This window comes from Pseudophryne corroboree, chromosome 6 (genome assembly GCF_028390025.1).
Source record: "Pseudophryne corroboree isolate aPseCor3 chromosome 6, aPseCor3.hap2, whole genome shotgun sequence".
In the NCBI taxonomy this organism is placed as follows: domain Eukaryota; kingdom Metazoa; phylum Chordata; class Amphibia; order Anura; family Myobatrachidae; genus Pseudophryne; species Pseudophryne corroboree.
Genome location: NC_086449.1, coordinates 810,727,097 through 810,750,766, shown reverse-complemented (window position 1 = coordinate 810,750,766; position 23,670 = coordinate 810,727,097). Strand labels below are relative to the sequence as shown.

Sequence of the window (23,670 nt, the reverse complement as noted above, 5' to 3'; positions counted from 1 at the left end):
GCGATTACTAACTACTTAGCAGTTTCAGAGTAGCTTCAGACTTACTCTGCCTGTGCGATCAGTTCAGTGCTTGTCGTTCCTGTTTTGACGTCACAAACACACCCAGCGTTCGCCCAGACACTCCCCCGTTTCCCCGGCCACTCCTGCGTTTTTTCCGGAAACGGTAGCGTTTTTTCCCGCACACCCATAAAACGGCCTGTTTCCGCCCAGTAACACCCATTTCCTGTCAATCACATTACGATCGCCGGAGCGATGAAAAAGCCGTGAGTAAAAATACTATCTCCATTGTAAAATTACTTGGCGCAGTCGCAGTGCGAATATTGCGCATGCGTACTAAGCGGAATTTCACTGCGATGCGATGAAAAATACCGAGCGATCAACTCGGAATGAGGGCCATGGTTTTGTCCATTAGTGTGCTTTTTTGGTTTGCTGACAACTCGGAATAACCCCCCATACTATTGAAACGACAGCGCTGCACAGAGAAATGGCGTTTGCTGCAAATGAGCAGGTCCCAGTGGGCGTACACACTTGCCTCGTTTTTATGCTTGAGGACAAGTATAGGCTGACACTATAATATTACACGAAGGCAATAATTAGTGTATATTTCCCCTCTTGGAGAGTTGCCATTTAGCAGCTCTTGCTGCACAATAACAAACAGAAATAGCTGATCGAGCAATGGAATTAAAATTGCTACATACAATATACACATGATGTTATTATTACTCAACGGGCCACCCCTAGAAATGACCCTACACTTAATGGTAATCCTTACGCACTTCTAAATGAGGCGATATTTACGTTTCTGATCTCCAAGTTTCAAGTTTATTCCTTCTTTACACAGGAGACATCCCTTCTTCCAAGGTAAGAAATTACGATTAAATGCTTACAAATTTTTTCTTTAAAAAAAAAAAAAAAGGACGCAATGAACAATCTGCAGTAATATAGATGTAGAAAAAAGCGCTGCGAGCTGGGTGAGATGTATTTTTCTCCCATTGTAATAAAAAAAATTTTTTTATTATTTTTTCACGCCCTTCGGACAAAATTGTAGCAAGTATTGTCTCTCTCTGGTTCGTACGGCATTACAGGAAGAAGAGGAAGGAATTACCAACATCACTATTTCAACAAGATGGACAGTGTTGGAGAAAAATGCCTCCAGCCTCTAATTACTGTACGGAAGAGGGAACTGCAGCAGAATAACAACAGAAATCAGAGGAAGATGAGGAGACTCTCCTACGTGTAGCCCCCTTAGTTATGCCCTTTATCACCTATCCCACAGGTTCTCAAACTCGGTCCCCAGGACCCCACACAGTACATGTTTTGCAGGTCACCTCACAGAATCGCAAGTGAAATAATTTGCTCCACCTGTGGACCTTTTAAAATGTGTCACTGAGTAATTAATACACCTGTGCACCTGCTGGGTTACCTGCAAAACATGCACTGTGTGGGGTCCTGAGGACCGAGTTTGAGAACTTATGACCTATCCTGAATTACCAGGCTGCGCTTCCATTCCCGATACGTCTTATTTTGTTATTCTCTCTTTTTCAAGATCTGAATCCAACGCCCGCCGTGGAAGTCAAAATGAACAACCTCTGATCGATGCACGGGAATGCAGGAATATGAAACAAACAGGAAACAATCTCTGATAATAGGATTAAACGTAGACTCAATTTCCTCACCATGGAACATGCAGACGCCAAAACCAATTTTTTTTCACGACTGTTGTCAGATTTATTATTAACATTTTGTTTTCGATAAAGTGCCGGCATATTAAGCATCTAACATCACAAAGTAGTGTCCAGAACTCAGATGTTCTGGGCCACCCTCTGCCCTTTACCCCTCTGCTAAAAATACCATTTGCGCATACCAGGAAGATGGGCGCTGCATCTGTTCACTGCTGCAAAACATACTTTCCAATCTTCAGGCCCCAACAGGACAAAGTTAACAAGATCACAAAGGTGGGGCAGATCCCTCAGGAAGGCACCGTCCTCCCTAACTCTATATCAGGACTTATGCTTTAAGCCAGAGTTGGCGCCGGAACAGTGACTACAGGAAAGAGGGAGAGGGAAAGACTTGTCTAAAGAAATGAGTCTTTATTGCCCATAGTAAGAATCTAAAAGTAGGATATAATCTGAGGGAGTTAAGAGATCTAGGGAAGGGAAGCTTCAGGTGGGAGATCTTGGAGTGGTGCTTGGGGTGAGGACATGAGAGGGGAAGACTTTAGGGGTCTAAGGAGCACAGAATAGGTGGTGCAGGAGGTATGGAGGGACGCAGGTTATAGAAAGCCAATGTAGGAGTTGACAGAGAGATTGAGCATATGAGTAAAGGGGAAGTCTTAACACTGGTAACTCAGGCTGAAGGAGGCTGCAATAGTCAAGGTGGGAAATCATAAGAGTTTCGATCTGGAGCTCGGTGGAATCTTGCATGAGGAAAAGAGATATTTGGGGGATCTGGTGCAGGTGTCTGTAGGAATAACGGAGATAGTGGGGCCAAAGGTGACATGAGTCAGCTTCAACCCTACCTGGTTCCTCTATAATGCACTATACTGCTCTATACAGAGGAATCAGCGGTGGATCAGACATGGGCAGAGCATCTGGTGGGTGTGATCTGGGATCTAGCTGCACTACAGTAGGTGGTGCATTTGCCACAGGAGGCACTAGAGTGTGCTGCCTAGCTGTGGGTGTGGGTGTGAAGAATGCAGATATGAGGGCTGATGGGGGGGAGGTGAGATGATTGGGGTGAGGGAGGATGATGAAAATAAAAAGTATGATGGGGGTGAAGAGCAGAAGGAAAGGGGGTGATGGGGCTTAGTGATCCAAAGCTCCGGGGACACCACATGCTGGCCACACCCACTGTTGTGTACTGGCCACACCCCCACTGGTGGTGCATTGACACTCTACCGCGGCACGGAGGCTTCTGTACCAAGAATAGGGGTTGTGGAGCAGCACCGGCACAGACGCTCTCTCCAGGCGCCATGTTACACCACTGATCGGAATGTGCATATTTTAAAGATAAAGTAAGAACCTGAATAATATTTATGAGGTATGTCCAATATCCGTGAGACACAAGCTCATGCTTAATTAATGGAAATTAATTAGATTCCCCCACGCAGATCGGCAACTGCCCTCCACCCATAGTAGAGTATAGCTCGCAAAATCCAAAATGCATCCTTGAATGACGAGGGAGGTTTATCATACCTTTCAAATAGATAAAGTGGAGAAGTTGCCCATAGCAACAGCTTCTAGCTATCACTTATCTAGCACTGTATTTGAACTGACAGTTACAATTGATCGGCTGCTATGAGCGATTTCACTTTATCTCTCTCAATGGTTGGATACAAGTGTCACTGGTACAGTTAAGGGTTGACACTGAGATGGGAGTACTTGCGTCAGAGTCACATGCGTTACATACCGTCGAAGCTTCCAGTGAACAGATAAATCCAGGTGACGGCTGGAACGAAAAGGAGAGTGAGAGAGGCTGCCAGGAACTTCCTTCTCCCCCTGCAGAATCCCAGCATTCTCTCAGAATTGGGCTGTCCCAAGGTCACCGCGTGTCCTATGCCGGAACCATCGCCACTTCCTCCGTCGGCATGTTAATAACCTGCGGGAAAGAGGACAGAGTCATTAGTCCGGGGATAATCCCACTATCACATAGTACTTGAAAGCACACTATGCAGCGGTGGGGGGCAGATATATGCAACAAAGTATCTATAATCCCTCTACTACTACAGAATATAAATGGAGATGTTGCCAATAACAACCAAACATCTCCCCCCTAACCTTAACGGTCAATTATAACTAATTAAGGGGCAGATTTAACAAAGAGCGATATTATTGTTACCACTCGTTGCGAATGTTAAATGGTGCTCTAGCCAATCAGCTCCCACCTGTCGTGTTTGAAAAATGACTGTTAAGAGCTGATTGGCTGGAGCACCAATCGTCATAAATGTTGTGTGTTTGAAAAATGACAGTTAGGAGCTGATTGGCTGGAGCACCATTTAGCATAACTATCGTGTGTTTGAAAAATGACAGTTGGGAGCTGATTGGCTGGAGCACCATTTAACATAATGGTCATGTATTTGAAAAATGACAGTTAGGTGCTGATTGGCTGGGGCACCATTTATCATAATTATCGTATGTCTGAAAAATGAGAGTTAGGAGCTGATTGGCTGGAGCACCATTCATCATAAATGTCGTGTATTTGAAAAATGACGGTTACGAGCTAATTGGCTGGAGCACCATTTAACATTTGTAGCGAGTGATAACAAGAATATCACTCATTGTTAAATCTGCCCCTTTGTGTGTACGTTTAATTCAACTCTGAGAGGGAGATTTATCAAATCTTGGAACCAGATAAAATGGAAGTTTGATATGTCTCCACCTTAGTGTTAAAAATTAAAATAATACTCTTTTTATGTTACAGAATAATAGCAGACACATTATTCCCACTTCCAATAGCTTTTTAGCAGCATCCAAACAAAGCAGCGGCGGCCGCGGTGCTTTCTGCACAAATTAGCATTAAGTACTAACACTCAGAGCCGCGAGAATTTCTCACAGATAATGTAAGAAGGACGGATAATATATTCCAAGTATAATTGCCTGTATGAGAAGATCTCGCCATTCCGCGCAGGGCAAAGCTATTCTTGTTGCGGGGAATTGCGCCAACACACGTGCTGATCATTGTCTCACTTTCCCTATAGACTTATGGCCCTCATTCCGAGTTGTTCGCTCGTTCTTTTTCATCGCATCGCAGTGAAAATCCGCTTAGTACGCATGCGCAAAGTTCGCACTGCGACTGCGCCAAGTAACTTTACTATGAAGAAAGTATTTTTACTCACGGCTTTTTCTTCGCTCCGGCGATCGTAATGTGATTGACAGGAAATGGGTGTTACTGGGCGGAAACACGGCGTTTCAGGGGCGTGTGGCTGAAAACGCTACCGTTTCCGGAAAAAACGCAGGAGTGGCCGGAGAAACGGTGGGAGTGCCTGGGCGAACGCTGGGTGTGTTTGTGACGTCAACCAGGAACGACAAGCACTGAACTGATCGCACAGGCAGAGTAAGTCTGGAGCTACTCTGAAACTGCTAAGTAGTTAGTAATCGCAATATTGCGAATACATCGGTCGCAATTTTAAGAAGCTAAGATTCACTCCCAGTAGGCGGCGGCTTAGCGTGTGTAACTCTGCTAAATTCGCCTTGCGACCGATCAACTCGGAATGAGGGCCTATATGCTTCTGGAAGATGAAGCCGTCTCATTCCCATATAAAAGGGCTGCCTGCGTTCCAGCCGAGGGAGTCATTCATTGTTACACCATTAGGGATAAGTCCATCAAGTTACACCTCTTAGCATACAAAGTGTCAATTCTCCAGAGACTATTGATCCAGGACCCCTAACAGTAGCCAACCCCCTGTCCTCTCACCCGGGCAACTAATTCACCGTCAGGAGCACTGTCTCTGGTGTCTGAAACCAGGTGTCTGCAATCATGCTTGCTGTTGCTCAGACTTGATCAAACTGAATACCTGGACTGGATTCCACAACCTGCTGTTCCACATCCATGTCAGGTATGTAAACACTGTCCCCGTGACACTAGCTTTACCTGACAATTTCACAGTTAAATGCCCAGTGTGAAAGGGGTATAGGAAAGATTGTTTATTCTATGTTATAATAGTACAGTAAGCGCACGATTTTGTGCCGCAAGTACATTTTGTGTTACAAAACAAATTTATGACACATGATGGAAAGAATTATTTTGTGGCACACCAACCAATTGTGTACAGATTTAGGTTTCACTACACAGAAAAAACTATGGATCTGTTTCCGTTTGTTGAAAGCAAAATGGTTTGCGTAGTGGTTAGCATTACTGCCTAAAAGCACTCAAGTGTTCAATTCCCAGTCATGGCCGATTTGTGTGGCATTTGTATGTGTCCCGACCCCTGTGCACCAACCACATACACTATACCGGCTGTGCACCAACCACATACACTATACCGGCTGTGCACCAACCACATACACTATGCCGGCTGTGCACCAACCACATTACACTATGCCGGCTGTGCGCCAACCACATACACTATACCGGCTGTGCACCATTCACTATACCGGCTGTGCACCAACCACATACACTATACCGGCTGTGCACCAACCACATACACTATACCGGCTGTGCACCAACCACAAATACTATACCAGCTGTGCACCAACCACATATACTATACCGATTGTGCACCAACCACATACCGGCTGTGCACCAACCACATGCACTATACCGGCTGTGCAACAACCACATACACTATACTGGCTGTGTACCAACCACATACACTATACCGGCTGTGCGCCAACCACATACACTATACCGGCTGTGCACCAACCACATATACTATACCAGCTGTGCACCAACCACATACACTATACCGATTGTGCACCAACCACATACCGGCTGTGCACCAACCACATGCACTATACCGGCTGAGCGCCAACCACATACACTATACCGGCTGTACACCAACAATATACACTATACCGGCTGTGCACCAACCACATACACTTTACTGGCTGTGCACCAACCACATACCGGCTGTGCACCAACCACGTACACTATACCGGCTGTACACCAACCATATACACTATACCGATTGTGCGCCAACCACATACACTATACCGACTGTGCGTCAACCACATACACTATACCGGCTGTGCGCCAACCACATACACTATACCGGCTGTACACCAACCATATACACTATACCGACTGTGCGCCAACCACATACACTATACCGACTGTGACTCAGTAGCACCTGATTTTGAATTGAACATAAAGTGGCTGTATTTGTGGGGAACCATTGGAAGCGTGATTTACCGACTTATGCAAATGCAAGTTACCATAGGGCTAATTCAAGGATCCGCTTCAAGCGGGTAACTGCCCCAGCCACAGCCATCATTAGTGTGGGCACTTGCACCGTCCCATGCCGGCTGCAGGAGAGCCATCAGAAACAGGAACGTACATGCCAATGAGACTCCCATAACACTGACACAAGATGAAACAGTTCTGCAGCACGTGTACTTATGTCTGACAGAATGAGGCATTAATATATAAATACTGTTAATTGGGGTCAGGGTTGACTGGTTTAAACCAAATGGTTAAAAACAAAACAAAAACAAAAAACACTCTGCTTTTTTGTATTATGCTGTGACTACAGGCACTGCGCCATGATTTCTTAGAAAAAGCCTATTATAAGGAAATACTCCGGGTATTATTCCACATTCTTGTTGCTTGTGGTCCTCGTTTGAGTGGGCTGAACCAATGCAGTAAATTCACACACACAACAGAGAAATAGGGAGGGTGAACCATATCAGATAGGTACTAAATCTGCCTAGCATCAGCTAAGACTCAAAATCCTCCTCCCCTAACAACCCTATAGGACAGAAGAAAATCACAACTAGCATTCTCAATCTTATAGGATAAACAACTCCAACACATTAAAGAGGCAATACACAGTAAAAAAAAAAAAACTCATGGTTTAATCTCCTTCATGTTTATTTCAATTCAAACCTTCAGTCCTATTGAGATGTCTCGGAGTGTACTTTTTACATTTTTTTATAAGTTTAGTCTAGCTACATATTTTCAGATGTAATAGGAATAATAAGCAGTAAAATATTGGTTTTATTGAAAATTTTTATATAATTTAATCATATTATAACTGTGGATTGTTAAAGTTAGAAAGCATTAAAACACTGATGATCAAGATTTCTAATACACAGCAATGTTTCACAGTATAAACATAAAAAGCAGGATTCATTTTTTTCTTCATTAAAACAATAGAGCAAAAAAAATGTTTTAAAAAAAAAAAAGGTTTAAACCAAAATAACTATTTTTTTAAACTGTTTTTTTTTTTTCTTCCAACCCTGATTGGGGTTCAGGAAAATCTGGTGAACAACCAATACTTGTTCTTAGCCTATAAAATGTGCGTGGAGTTAATGAGGGGTTCCTGCTAGAACCTTCCAGAGTCAAAACTTACCCCAGCGCCATCAATCAATCAAACCTCACCAGAAATCTCTGATAAATGTCAGATTGGTGATGACTTCCTTCCTGGCAGACAGACATAACCGCTGTTCAGTATGAATAAAGATTCTTAATATTGAACCAATAGTCCTTGTGCTGCCATCTGTGATTATATTTTTGACAAACTTTTTTTTTAAATCGCAACATCAAAAATTGGCATCCGGTCTTTAGGTCGACAGCACTTCGGTCGACACTCATTAGGTCGACCACTATTGGTTGACAAGCATCAGGTCGACATGGTGACTAGAAAGGAATAAATAGAGGCGTTCATTTCATTATGACATCATAATGCCCTGAATGCTATTACAACCAAAGGAATCAATAAAAAGGATTTTTAAAATAGAGGGATTAATACACAATTGATAAACATAAAAAACACTTGGTGTAAAACAAACTAATAAATAGAATACTTTTCTCTATCCCTTTCCTCACTCAGAGACCGACTAACTAAAGTGATAATTCGCAGGTATAAACAAATATACAGAATATAGACAATGTATTACTGATTAAATAGCTGATGAACAATCATTGATAACAGACTGATGTATAGCAAATGAAACACTATTTATCATAAGTGTGATGGAATGACACTTTCCTGTATCACTGTAGCTTTTTATAGATATAATTGTTGCTAAATGCAACATACACACTGGGACAAAGTTCAAATGACCGCTGTATACGAAGGATTGTAATATTACCTCTCCTAGAGGGCTGGTAAACCCGAGCGTCCTCGGGTGAGTCCAAAGTCTGCCCAATAAAGTGATGCTGGAGGGTAAATTAATTGTGTATCCTTTTGTAATTGCGCCCGCTGTCGGTAAATTCAAGTTCTCCGAGCGTGCACCGCTCGCTGCAGATGGAGAAGTGGACTAGGTGTGCAGGGAAGGAGACCGCTCCAAGCTATAGCTATAAGCGGGTAACCTGTTTAGACCGCAGATGACAATGGACAGGTGTGTACCGGATCATGAAGGACCCTAACAGACCAGCCGTAAGCGGATCCCCTCCTGAGATGTCCGCGGCAATTAACCCGACGGCGGGAGCATAGTGGATCGGACGGTGGCCGCTATGGGAAGCCCACTGCACACAGGTGTCCTCTTATGTTCACTGGACGTGCTCCATCCGTGGATCGTCCAGAGGGAGAGAGGCTGGTGTGGGGTATTGTTCGATCTCGGAACCAATGCGCCAACCGTCTATTTAGTATCGTCCACTGCTAGATAGTCGAGGGTTGCAGTAATACCGTGTCCCAAAGTGTGTGTCGGTATGAGGGAAAGGGGGAGGAGTCACTAGGTTGACATGGAAAAAGGGCGACATGAGTTTTTCAACAACAAAATTTTTTTTTTATTTTTTTTTTTACTTTTTCATACTTTACGATCCACATAGACGACAATTGGGAACAGGATCTGGACATTTCCCATATTTGACTGCATGGCTCATGGCAAGGTTTGGATCTTGCCTCAACCTCAGTTTGACCGTTTTCAGGGAGTGGTTGGAAAATCGCAGGCGTGTCCAAGCGTTTGCAGGGCGGGTGTCTGACGTCAATTCCGGTCCTGGACAGGCTGAAGTGATTGCAGCGGCTGAGTAAGTCCTGGGCTGCGCAGAGACTGCACAAGATCTGTTTGTACCGCTCGGCTGCACATGCGCTCGCACACTTGCACAGCTAAAATACACTCTCCCTGTAGGCGGAGACTATCTGATCACAGCAGTGTAAAAATCACCTGCTAGCGATCAGGTCTGATTTAGGCCCCAAGATGGGTAGATGCTGACGGACGCTCGGGTGTGAAGGGCGTGACCTTGGAATGCACAGAGATGATGACACCCAGGGCAGGGAGCTGCCAACCTGTACTGTATGTAAGAAGAATGGTGCAAGTATGGAAGCTCATTCGGAGAGGTATCCATGCAGTCAAAATGTCGACACTGTATGTCGACGTTCAGAATGCCAGTTATGAAGTCTTCATTGTTGAGATGACAGCACGCAACGCGCCCGCATCATCAGACTGTTGACGTATTCAGAATGGATAGACACTAGGGGGTAAATTTACTAAGATGCAATGTTTCCCATAGCAACCAATCAGATTCCAGGTATTATCTTCTAGAAGGTGCTAAATAAATGAGAAGTAGAATCTGATTGGTTGCTATGGGCAACATCCCATCTTAAATAGAACTCCCATCTTAGTAAATTTACCCCTAGGTGAGGGTTATTTTCAGCAATGGCGCTGAGAGGGAGGGGGGTGAGTACTAATTATCCGGATCCGGGTCTGCTCCCCCTCCCCCCCAGTATACCACTGGGGAACAATCATGCAGAAGGAGACTTGCCCTTGGGAGGACCTCTCATCGTTGGTTACGTACAACACTGAACGAGGCCTAATTTTGGGGATTCTCACGGCAAAAGGGGACAATCGTCGGGTTTGCAAATCTCTACCGCACACAACAGAAGCACCAAACACACACAGGAATGCCTAACGCTAAGGCACAGGGGGGTTATAAACGCCCCGAGAGGGTCACATTTACTAAAAAAATTTTTTAATGTTTTTAATTAATGCCATGCAAAACGCACAGAAGTTTTTTCTTTTAATAGCCGGATTCTGTCTGCCTGGGTTGAGCCAGTGGCCCGCAGCCCTGCAGCCGAAAGCGCCGCAAATTCTAGCGCTGCGACGGAACCAGCAGCAGTCACACGGTTAAAGGGAGAGAAATGTCTCTGCGAGGGACTGGCATTGTGAGAGCTCCACTGGGCATATAATTATACAGACAAGCAGTGACTCTACAACAAACACCATAAGCTGTCAAGTCAGGGAAAATCATATTTGTCCTGATCACACATAGCGAAATTTCCCCCAATTTGTCCTGATTTGTGAATGCTTTTAAGCTGCCTGTCACACCTAATCAGTCCACACACCAGATAAGATCCCAATTTGCCGAGTTTATTAGTGCGCCTTGAGTAGAAGAGGTCACCCCGATTATTTATGACACCCCCTCTCCGCACACACACGCACACGTCTGCTGTCAGAGCTAATAAAATGGCAGCGTGCGATGTGCAGGCAGGCAGGAGATGAAAGATCAGGCAATTTGCCTATTTACTCCCAAGCTAGCAGCTAGCTGAGAGACAGCAACGAGCCGGGCACCGCACCGGCTGCATCAGCATTGCAGAATAAGGCGCCGGCCTGGAGATTATAAGCCACTGGGCTGGTGTCATTACCAGGACTGACTGGGGCGAGCTCCTTGGAATAGCTGCACCTCATGTGAAGAGAACGTTATCAGCCTTTATTAATATACAGTAGCGCCTACTTATACCACAGCGCTCTATCAAGAATATATAGTTCTGTGTGGCTTACACTCTATATTCCTTGCCACGCACACAGGGCAGCCATCGGTTTGGGGGGGGGGGGGGGGTGCTGTGAGGACTGGTGTCCTGGGCCCTTACAGAGAGTGGGGCCCACCCCTGGCTCCTACCACCAATACCTGGAGAGCTGCACTGAGGCTATAAAACAAAAGTGGACTGTTGCGCACGGAGGACTTCTTAAAACAAGCCATACCTGTGCATCATCTTTTACATAGGGGTGGAGCGATGCGGCAGAATCTTTTTTTTCAGATGAAGTGGCCCTGTCTATTTTGTCAGTCCCGGGCCCCACAATTTCTGATGGCAGCCCTGCACGCACACACACACATACACGGGTTAATAAAAAGCCAATTAACCTATGTCTTTGTTGTTTGGGAGGAGACCGGGATGGACTCCCCTTGGAAAGCCACACAAATGTGAGAAGAACATACAAACTCCACACACATATATTGCCCTGGTCAAAATGTAATTGTACTTTCCACATTTCCCTGACGCACACATTTGCAGAGGGCTACGACAGCTAATATCTGTCTGTCCGAGTGTAGGAAGAGTTGAGATTGAAGCTGAACTGGGATTGCTAGGCTAGTGAGGGGGTCGGCAGAAGCAGGGTTTACCCAGCCGTAGCGACAGATGGCGCAGAACTGATTCAGATTACGGTGCGATCTGGGTGCCGCAGCGAATCGTGGGTGACTGGACAGAGACACAGGCCCAGATTTATCAAGCTGTGGAGAGTGAAAAATCCACAGTGATAAAGTATCAGCCAACCAGCTCCTAACTGCCATGTACAGGCCGTGTTTGAAAAATGACAGTTAGGAGCTGATTGGTTGGCACCAAGGGGGTCTATTTATGAAGCAGTGATAACTGCTTTCTCCAGAGCGTTATCCGGAGTAAGGTGCCACCACCATTTCTCCCAATTCAGAGGTAAACCGCGTAGCAATCGCAGATTGTTCCGCTGGCACCATAGCTCCTGGGCTGGCTTCGATAAGCAGCTCAGCAGGGTGTCAGCTATATACAGTACGTGGTTATGGGGATTCCAAATATGGGCATATGTATTTGACCCATCATGCGCAAATCACTTCAACCTTTTACCGTCAGCCTCAGCCTGCTGGTGAAAACAAGAGCGCTCACGTACAGGAACGGGGTTTCGTCCAGGCTCCAAGAGATGTTGCGCAAATATAGGGCCGATTGAGACCCGATCGCTGCTGTTGCGTTTTCGCACAGCGGGCGATTATCGAACTACTGCACAAGCGTATGCACCGCAATGCGTATGTGCATCGCCAAACAGCCACGGCGGTTGGCAAGGTGACTGACAGGAAGTGGACGTTTGTAGGTGGTAACTGTACGTTTTCTGGGAGTCTCAGGGAAAACGCAGGCGTTCCCAAGCGTTTTCAGGGAGGGTGTGTAACGTCAGCTCCGGCCTCGATCAGCCTGGAGGAGGAAGTATTGAGCGATGCACACACTGCGCAGAATGGGAAAAAATAAGATTTTAAACCTACCGGTAAATCTTTTTCTCCTAGTCCGTAGAGGATGTTGGGGACTCCGTAAGGACCATGGGGTATAGACGGGCTCCGCAGGAGACATGGGCACTATAAAGAACTTTTAGTATGGGTGTGCACTGGCTCCTCCCTCTATGCCCCTCCTCCAGACCTCAGTTAGAGAACTGTGCCCAGAGGAGATGGACAATACGAGGAAAGGATTTTGTTAATCTAAGGGCAAGATTCATACCAGCCCACACCAATCATACCATATAACCTGGAATATACGCAACCAGTTAACAGTATGAACAAAAAACAGTATCAGTCAAAGACCGATTCCAACTGTAACATAACCCTTATGTAAGCAACAACTATATACAAGTCTTGCAGATTTAGTCCGCACTGGGACGGGCGCCCAGCATCCTCTACGGCAGTGATTTTCAACCTTTTACAACTCGCGGCACACGGAACAAGTTTTAAATATTGACAAGGCACATTCAAATATAATGGTGATGCACGGTGCAGTTGCGTGTCCTAGGATGTCATGTTGCAGCTTCTCCATAGGTAACGCCTGAGCCACAACTGAGAAAGCCAGAAGAGCCCAACACTGCCTGGGCCCAAAATTAGAACTGGCACTGCAACTACTAAACCCACCAGTATTGATCGTTCCAGGGCCTCAGTAGTGGCAAAACACTGACGGGCCTGGCTGTGCTTCTATGGCGGCACACCTGGAGACTGTTCAGGACACACCAGTTGAAAAACACTGCTCTACGGACTAGGAGAAAAAGATTTACAGGTAGGTTTAAAATCTTATTTTCTCTTATGTCCTAGTGGATGCTGGGGACTCCGTAAGGACCATGGGGATTATACCAAAGCTCCCAATCGGGAGTCCTCATCAGCCAGGGTATCAAACTTGTAGAATTTAGCAAAAGTGTTTGAACCCGACCAAGTAGCTGCTCGGCAAAGCTGTAATGCCGAGACCCCTCGGGCAGCCGCCCAAGAAGAGCCCACCTTCCTAGTGGAATGGGCCTTTACCGAATTTGGTACCGGCAATCCAGCCGTAGAATGAGCCTGCTGAATCGTGTTACAGATCCAGCAAGCAATAGTCTGCTTAGAAGCAGGAGCGCCAACCTTGTTGGCTGCATACAGGACAAACAGAACCTCTGTTTTCCTAACCCTAGCCGTCCTGGCTACATAAATCTTTAAGGCCCTGACCACATCCAGGGACTTGGGAGTCCTCCCAGTCCCCCGTAGCCACAGGCACCACAATAGGTTGGTTCATATGAAATGAAGAAATCACCTTAGGCAGAAATTGAAGACGCATCCTCAACTCAGCTCTATCCACATGAAAAATCAAATAGGGGCTCTTGTGGGACAAGGCCGCCAATTCGGACACCCGCCTTGCAGATGCCAAGGCAAATAACATGACCACCTTCCAAGTGAGAAATTTTAATTCTACTGTTTGAAGAGGCTCAAACCAGTGAGATTTCACGTTAAGATCCCACGGTGCCACTGGGGGCACAAAGGGGGGCTGGATGTGCAGCACTCCTTTCACAAACGTCTGGACTTCTGGGAGAGAAGCCAATTCCCTCTGAAAGAATATAGATAGGGCCGAAATCTGTACCTAAATGGAGCCTAACTTCAGGCCCATATCCACACCTGTCTGTAAAAAGTGGAGAAACCGGCCCAGATGGAAATCTTCCGTAGGAGCATTCTTGGCTTCACACCAAGATACGGTGATAATGCTTTGCTGTTACCTCCTTCCTAGCCTTTATCAGAGTAGGGATAACTTCCTCCGGAATACCTTTCCCAGCTAGGATTCAGTGTTCAACCGCCATGCCGTCAAACGTAACCGCGGTAAGTCTTGGAACACGCAGGGCCCCTGCTGTAACAGGTTCTCCCTGAGAGGAAGAGGCCACGGATCTTCTGTGAGCATTTCCTGAAGATCTGAGTACCAGGCCCTTCGAGGCCAATCTGGGACAATGAGTATTGTCTGCACTCTTCTTTGTCTTATGATCCTCAATATTTTTGAGATGAGAGGAAGAGGAGGAAACACGTAGACCGACTGAAACACCCATGGTGTCACCAGGGCGTCTACTGCTACTGCCTGAGGGTCCCGAGACCTGGCACAATACCTCCAAAGCTTTTTGTTGAGGCGTGATGCCATCATATCTATTTGAGGAATTCCCCAAAGACTTGTTATCTCTGCAAAAACTTCTTGATGAAGTCCCCACTCTCCCGGATGGAGATCGTGTCTGCTGAGGAAGTCTGCTTCCCAGTTGTCCACTCCCGGAATGAAGACAGCTGACAGAGCGCTTACGTGATTTTCCGCCCAGCGAAGAATCCTGGCGGCTTCCGCCATCGCCACTCTGCTCCTTGTCCCGCCTTGGCGGTTTACATGAGCCACGGCTGTGACGTTGTCTGATTGAATCAGAAACGGTAGGCCGTGAAGAAGATTCTCCGCTAGTCGTAGGCCGTTGTATATGGCCCTCAATTCCAGTATGTTGATGTGTAGACAAGCCTCCTGGCTTGACCATAGTCCCTGAAAATTTCTTCCTTGTGTGAGTGGTCCCCATCCTCGGAGGCTCTCGTCCGTGGTCACCAGAACCCAGTCTTGAATGCCGAACCTGCGACCCTCTAGAAGGTGAGCACTCTGTAGCCACCACAGGAGAGACACCCTGGCCCTGGGGGACAGGGTTATTTTCTGATGTATTTGTAGATGGGACCCGGACCACTTGTCCAGAAGGTCCCACTGAAAAGTCCTCGCATGAAACCTGCCGAAGGGGATGGCATCGTAGGCAGCCACCATTTTCCCCAGAACTCAAGTGCATTGATGAACAGACACTCTTTTTGGTTTTAGCAGGTCTCTGACCATGTTCTGGAGATCCTGGGCTTTTTCCAATGGGAGAAAAACCCTTTTTTGATCCGTGTCCAGAATCATGCATAGGAATGATAGCCGAGTCGTTGGAACCAATTGTGACTTTGGCAGATTCAGAATCCAACCGTGCTGTTGTAGCACTTTTAGGGAGAGCGACACGCTCTTCAACAACTGGTCTCTCGATCTCGCCTTTATCAGGAAATCGTCCAAGTATGGGATAATTGTGACTCCCTGTCTGCGCAGGAGCACCATCATCTCTGGCAATACCTTGGTGAAAATCCTCGGGCCGTGGAAAGCCCAAACGGCAACGTCTGAAACTGGTAATGACAGTCCTGTACAGCGAATCTCAGGTACTCCTGATGAGGGTGGTATATGGGGACACGAAGGTATGCATCCTTAATGTCCAGTGACACCATCAAATCCCCCCCTTCAAGGCTGGATATTACAGCTCGGAGCGATACCATCTTGAATTTGAACTTTTTCAAGTACAGGTTTAGGGATTTTAGATTTAAAATGGGTCTGACCGAACCATCCGGCTTCGGGACCACAAACAGGGTTGAATAATACCCTTTTCCCTGTTGGACCAGGGGAACCTTGACCACCACTTGCTGTTGACACAGCTTTTGAATCGCAGCTAACACTACTTCCCTCTCCGGGGGTGAAGCTGGCAAGGCCGACTTGAAAAATCGGCGAGGGGGCACGTCTTCGAATTCCAGCTTGTAGCCTTGGGAAACTATTTCCATCACCCAAGGATCCACGTCTGAAAGAATCCAGATCTGGCTAAAAAGTCGAAGGCGCGCCCCCACTGGTGCGGACTCCCTTAGGGGAGCCCCAGCGTCATGCGGTGGATTTTGTAGAAGCCGGGGAGGACTTCTGCTCCTGGGAACTAGCCGTAGCAGGTGTTCTCTTTCCTCTACCCTTACCTCTGGCTAGGAAGGAAGAGCCCCGACCTCTTCTGGACTTATGCGACCGAAAGGACTGCATCTGATACTGTGGAGTTTTCTTTTGCTGTGGGGGAACAAAAGGTAAAAAGGTAGATTTACCCGCGGTAGCTGTTGAAACCAGGTCCGCGAGACCGTCCCCAAACAACACTTCACCTTTGTACGGTAAAACCTCCATATGCTTCTTTGAGTCTGCATCACCCGTCCATTGGCGGGTCCATTGAGCTCTTCTCGCAGAAATAGCCATGGCATTGGCTCTGGAACCCAGCAGCCCAACGTCTCTTTGTGCGTCCCTCATATATAAGACTGCGTCTTTAATGTGGGCTAAGGTTAATAAAATGGTATCCCTGTCTAGGGTATCAAGGTTAGTTGACAAGGTATCTGTCCATGCTGCAACTGCGCTACATACCCACGCCGATGCTATTGCCGGTCTGAGCAAAGCACCCGTATGCGCATAAATAGACTTTAAAGTAGTCTCCTGTTTGCGATCAGCAGGATCCTTGAGGGCTGCCGTGTCCGGAGATGGCAGCGCCACCTTCTTGGACAGGCGTGTTAAAGCCTTGTCCACCCTGGGAGAGGATTCCCAACGTACCCTGTCCTGTGCAGGGAAAGGATACGCCATAAGAATCCTTTTGGGAATCTGCAGTTTTTTATCTGGAGTTTCCCAAGCTTTTTCCAATAACTCGTTAAGCTCATGAGAAGGGGGAAAGGTTACCTCAGGTTTCTTTTCCTTATACATGCGCACCCTCGTGTCAGGGACAGAGGGGTCACCTGTGATATGCAAAACATCTTTTATTGCAATAATCATACACTGAATACTTTTTGCCACCCTTGGGTGTAATTTTGCATCATCGTAGTCGACACTGGAGTCAGAATCCGTGTCGGTACCAGTGTCCACTATTTGGGATAGGGGACGTTTTTGAGACCCAGAAGGGCCCTGTGACCCAGTCCAATCCGTGGATTGACTCCCTGCTTTCTCCCTGGACTCTGCTTTGTCCAGTCTCTTATGTAATGAGGCCACACTCGCATTTAACATAATGTCACATGTCCATCCAATCATGAGTCGGCGTTGCCGATGGAGACACACCACACATCTGCTCCACCTCCTCCTTGGACGAGCCTTCCGCTTCAGACATGCCGACACGCACGTACCGACACCCCCACACACACAGGGATATATCTATAAGGGGACAATTCCCCAACAAGGCCCTTTGGGAAGACAGAGAGAGCATGCCAGCACACACCCAGCGCCAAACTGACACTGGAATAACCCAGATAGCGCTTTTTATATATACAGGTTGAGTATCCCATATCCAAATATTCCGAAATACGGAATATTCCGAAATACGGACTTTTTTGAGTGAGAGTGAGATAGTGAAACCTTTGTTTTTTGATGGCTCAATGTACACAAACTTTGTTTAATACACAAAGTTATTAAAAATATTGTATTAAATGTCCTTCAGGCTGTGTGTATAAGGTGTATATGAAACATAAATGAATTGTGTGAATGTACACACACTTTGTTTAATGCACAAAGTTATAAAAAATATTGGCTAAAATTACCTTCCAGCTGTGTATATAAAGTGTATATGAAACATAAATGCATTCTGTGCTTAGATTTAGGTCCCATCACCATGATATCTCATTATGGTAGGCAATTATTCCAAAATACGGAAAAATCCCATATCCAAAATAACTCTGGTCCCAAGCATTTTGGATAAGGGAGACTCAACCTGTATAATCAATGTTATACACTCACTGCGCCTTAAACATGCCCCCCCCCCCACTCTTTTCAGCCCTCTGTCACCGAGTTTAGCAGGGGACAGTCCGGGGAGCCAGCTTCTCTGCAGCGTTCTGTGGAGAAAATGGCGCTGTTAGTGCTGAGGGATCAAGCTCCGCCCCCTCCAGCGGCAGGCTTCGGTCCCGCTTCAATATACAAAAAATGGCGGGGGATCTCTTCATTTACTGCCTCCGCAGCCTAATGTACCCGTTTTTGCCAGACCAGAGGTTTATTGCTGCCCAGGTCGCCCCCCCTGCGCCCTGCACCCATCAGTGCCCGTTCTGTGTGTGTAGCGGGTGGGAGCAATGGCGCGCAGCATTACCGCTGCGCGCTTACCTCAGTGAAGATCTGAAATCTTCTGCCGCCTTGAAGTCTTCTTTTCTTCTTATACTCACCCGGCTTCTATCTTCCGGCTCTGCGAGGAGGACGGCGGCGCGGCTCCGGGACGAACAGCGAGGACGACACCTGTGTTCCGACCCTCTGGAGCTAATGGTGTCCAGTAGCCTAAGAAGCAGAGCCTAGCATTTAAGTAGGTCTACTTCTCTCCCCTCAGTCCCACGATGCAGGGAGCCTATTGCCAGCAGTGCTCCCTGAAAATAAAAAACCTAACAAAAGTATTTTCAGAGAAACTCAGTAGAGCTCCCCTGAGTGCATCCAGTCTCCTCTGGGCACAGGATCAAACTGAGGTCTGGAGGAGGGGCATAGAGGGAGGAGCCAGTTCACACCCATACTAAAAGTTCTTTATAGTGCGCATGTCTCCTGCGGAGCCCGTCTATACCCCATGGTCATTACGGAGTCCCCAGCATCCTCTAGGACGTAAGAGAAACACTTGATGGTGAGTGTGATGTGAACGGTTTTGCAGCTGTCTGCTGACTGAGGGGAATAATCGCACGGCGTACACATGCATTCACGCACTTGCACGGGGCAAATTTTCACTCCCCCTAGGCGGCGACTATCTGATCGCAGGACAGTGTAATTTGCAGCCCAGCGATCAGGTCTGAGGCTAAATACAGTGTACCCGTGTTCTGCTCATTGGCACATTCTTTGCCAGTTCTTACTTTTCCAATTTCCAGTTCTAGAAAGAGCCCCGTTGTCATGGATACGGCTTGCTGAACTGCCCAGGGCACGAAACATAAATGACAAATGCCCCTATGATAGAGTAGAGGGGTAATATCTATGGAAACCTGTATGTAAATCTGCATGGGAGCACACAGCAATAACTTACCTCTGCTACACGTCCTGCTGTAAACACTGGTACATCACAAGCGTCACGCGGCCTCTCCGGACAGTCCGTGGCCCCCCGTGCCATGCTATTTTGGGTGCAGATGGCAGCTCCGGGTGGGATTCCAGCTTTCCGTCCCTTTAAACAGTGTCACTCATCTATAAATAGACGCTGTGTCTTGGCTCGTGCCGCGGAGTTATAATGAGCCGGGGACAGTCACCTGCTTGGGACTCCTCGCACATAACGCTAACTGCAGAGGAGTCGCCCCGGTAAGGGACAGCACAGTCTCCGCTGTTTACACTCCCTTCCCCTCTCACTGGTGTCTCAATGCAGATAAACTGGAAGGACTGTTACACAGGCAGCGCCTGGAACACTGCAACCAGCAGCAATGAGCCTGTTACGTGCCGCAAACACGCAGTGACAGCTACCACAGCAGCGGCGGCGCTCCGCACGTTTATCTGTCAGCTTCATTTAAGCGCAATTCTTTATGAGGCTGCGTCTTATCTATTTCTCTCTATATATACCTACAGTATATAGCTCTCTCTGACTCACTATATATATATATATATATATATATATATATATATATATATATATATTTGTAGTGATGCAGCCGACAGTCACAATATTGACAGTAGTGGCGACACTGTTGATGGAACATGTCGACATCTGCAGTGTTTCAACATGTTCTCAATGTTGGTATTAGGCTGTAAGAGGGGAGGGCTAGGCTGCGGGAGGAAGGGGGGGGGAGTTACGTACAGGGATAGCGCACTTACCGCAGATGACTGCGCTGGAACTCTGACCAACAAACCCCCGCTGCAGTCGCTGGAGCAGGTAAGTGAAGCCGCCGCACCAGGATGAGAGTTTTGCTGACATTCTAACCGTGTCGACATTTCATCAGTGTCGACGCGGCCAAGTGTGGGCAGGGACGTGTAGTTCAATAACAACGGCAGAACCTCAGCTGGCCTATGTGTGATCTACAACATGTAGCGCACGGTGCGTCATGTTCTTACAGGTCCTGATAATTGGCTGTACGCAATGCAGTCGCAGCCGCTACCGCGAACGTATGCGGATGCAGCAGGAGGGGCCTTGTGTAAATAAACGCATCCTAATCGCCAATAATGAGTGAAGCTTAACATGAATTGCTGCGGCACATAAGCCGTCGCATCTCGGGATAGCGATAGCAGGGCAACATGGTGGCATTGTGGTCAGCACTGCTGTCTGATGCCCCAGATACATACTATTGGGTTAATTAGATTCTTAATGAAGGTGTGACATAGCACTCGCTGCCGATGTCTGACGCAGTGCAGCGATGCTTTTCTACTAGGCATGTTAGTGCGCTCTCGCTGTTCCGATTCCGACACATGATCAATTAAATGTATTCAAAAAGTATTGGGTGTTCCTGGCGATGACTGGGAGGCAGCAATTCCGACGGACAGCGATGGACTGTTTTATGGAAGTCTCTGAAAGTGGCGGCATGCAGAGACACTCCGCAGCTTACATTGGCGGACATCATACCTTGATGCCTACTCTCCGGAACGGCCGGGAGGCTCCCGAAAACCGTGCAGCACTCCCGGCCACCTGGAAGGGAAGGCAAGTCTCCCTGAGCTGGCCAGTCGCCTGCTGCCGCTAATGGGCGTCTATCGGAGAAATAATTGAATAGCGTCGATAGACGTCCATTACTATAGACGGCCAGTAGGTGGCGCATGCCGCAATTGAATAGGCCCCATAGTGCCTGAAGATGAAGTCCGGTTATGTATTTGAGATTAACAATTGGCACTGCCGGGTGGGATTATCACTAATAGGGTGTGCCAATAATTAATAACCCCAATCCCAACAATTCTACATATTGGATTTCTCAGTGTTAATGTACGGAGGCTGGGCTGCAGAATTCTGACCCCAATTAATGGTTAAACTGTAACAACGCGGCAGCGGGTAACCAGACTCTCTATAGGCAGGAGACTCAGCAGCAGTGAACGGCTACAAATCCAGCACAAGACCTTGTGACATAAACATTTAATTAGAGACAAACAGGAAACTTGTGAGAGATTCTGAGGCCATTACATGATACATATCCACTAATACATAGTGTCTGGGGCCTGAGGATCACCTTTTATCTCCTATAACTAGGACCCGGTTAGTGAATATCAAAAAAATAAAAACATTTACTTCAGGATGGAAAACCGGCGTTCTCCCCAGCGCTGCAGCTGGGCCGCACTAATGGCCGATCTTGCGTAAGACGGCTCTCTGCTCATAGACGTCAATACTGTTGCCACTGTCGCCATACAGCGCAGGCACAGAAACCAGATAAGGAGGATCTCTGGCAGATCTCGCTTTGCGTAAAATGGGCTGAAACTCGGTGTCAATTGGTGGCACCAGACAGGATATCTGTATCGTGCAAGCTCTGTGCAATTCTCACATGCGGAGGAGGGAAACCTGTGTGTGATGGATGGAAGCCTGTATGTGATTGATGGGGCTGGTGCAAGTGACAGTTACGGCGGATGGAGTAAAATCAGTGGATTCCTGCATGACGGTGCACGGGTTCCCGCATTAACTGTATGGGATTTAGCAAACGGTAGTAAATCTGGCTTCACGCGGACAATCACTTTGCTTCCGTTGTATCCCATCATAAATTAAAATAAAACTTGTGAACTTCCAAAGTTTCAAATCTTTCCACCAATCAAACATCACTCGTGTCATCTAGTAAGTGCAACAAATTTGTACTGCGTCCTTTGTAAGCATCATTTACACATGGATTGGGCCCCCGCCGCCGCTGTACGAGAAGGCAATATGGTTGCACAGTGGTGAGAGGCACTTGATGATGTGATTCGCTGACCTGCCGCTGGCCATTTCACAAGAAAAGCAGGTAGCGGATCACACATGCGTCATACACGCCAAGAAGTGAATAGTTACCGCTCCTCACCAGTGTCGCAGAGAGAGAGAGAGAGAGACAGAAAACTATCAACAGATTTTCTACTGCAGATTACTAAACAGAGGCTGAATTGTTCCATCTCCACCCATTGAAATTCATGAAAATATGTATTATTCCAACACAGGCTCTTTCAGTGGAATCTGAAATCTCATCAGCTACTAAAGGGGCTTATTTATTAACGAGATTTAGCTATTTAAAACTCACTGCGTATGATAAATGGTGCCCCAGCCAATCAGCTCCCAACTGTCATGTGTTTGAAAAACGACAGTTGGAAGCTGATTGTCTGGAGCACCATTTATCATAACTGTCATGTGTTTAAGAAAAACAACAGTTGGAAGCTGATTGGCTGGAACACCATTTATCATAACTGTCATATGTTTGAAAAATGAGAGTTAGGAGACGATTGGCTGGAGAACTATTTATCATAACTGTCATGTGTTTGAAAAATGACAGTTGGGAGCTGATTGGCTGGAGCACCATTTATCATAACTGTCATGTGTTTGAAAAACGACAGTTGGGAGCTGATTGGCTGGAGCGCCATTTATCATACGCAATAGTTTTAAATAGCTAAAACTCACTGATAAATGGGCCCCTAAGCACCACATTAATATGTAAAAACGCAGATGATCACATGACGGGGCTGATTAACAAGCAGCCATGTGTGCGTCCTATGCTAATGCAGCGGACGATTTCTAGAACACCGAGCTGCTCCCTCGCAGTGTGCTGTGGCGGTGCAGTTCCATCTCGCTGCAGTTTATCCATCCGAGCGCGGCGGCTTCCTGTGTGTGCAGCTGCGCATCTTACATCCACATGGCCAAGATGCGCCCACATTCGTTTAGCCGGCCCCCATGACCTCCAGGGAACACACACGGACTTCCAAAGACTGTTCATCCGGTTACGTTCTGCATCTCCGAACGCTAACAACTGAACGCATGCGCTGGGCGACTGGGATGCATACACAGACACTGCGTGCGACTCCGCATCAGCCCGATGTGGTAGAAGAGGTATAAATGAAATTTGTCCTGTGCCTCAGCATTTTTCGGGATAGTACAGTCATAT

General features: G+C 46.9%; 1 protein-coding gene across 2 annotated transcripts in view; it reads right to left on the bottom strand.

Moving 5' to 3' along the window:
- LARGE1 (LARGE xylosyl- and glucuronyltransferase 1) overlaps window positions 1–23,670 on the bottom strand; it is a 464,898-nt gene that overhangs the window by 328,969 nt on the left and 112,259 nt on the right. Inside the window, exons 1-2 of one of the 2 annotated variants that reach the window (XM_063929036.1) lie at window positions 19,683–19,789; window positions 3,409–3,597 (exon numbers count right to left, since the gene is read on the bottom strand). In XM_063929036.1, coding sequence (XP_063785106.1) covers window positions 3,409–3,514 — 106 coding nt within the window. In that variant the 5' untranslated portion in view covers window positions 3,515–3,597; window positions 19,683–19,789. Of the gene's footprint in view, window positions 1–3,408; window positions 3,598–19,682; window positions 19,790–23,670 lie in introns of those variants that run through there. The other variant, XM_063929035.1, reaches the window with a different exon arrangement.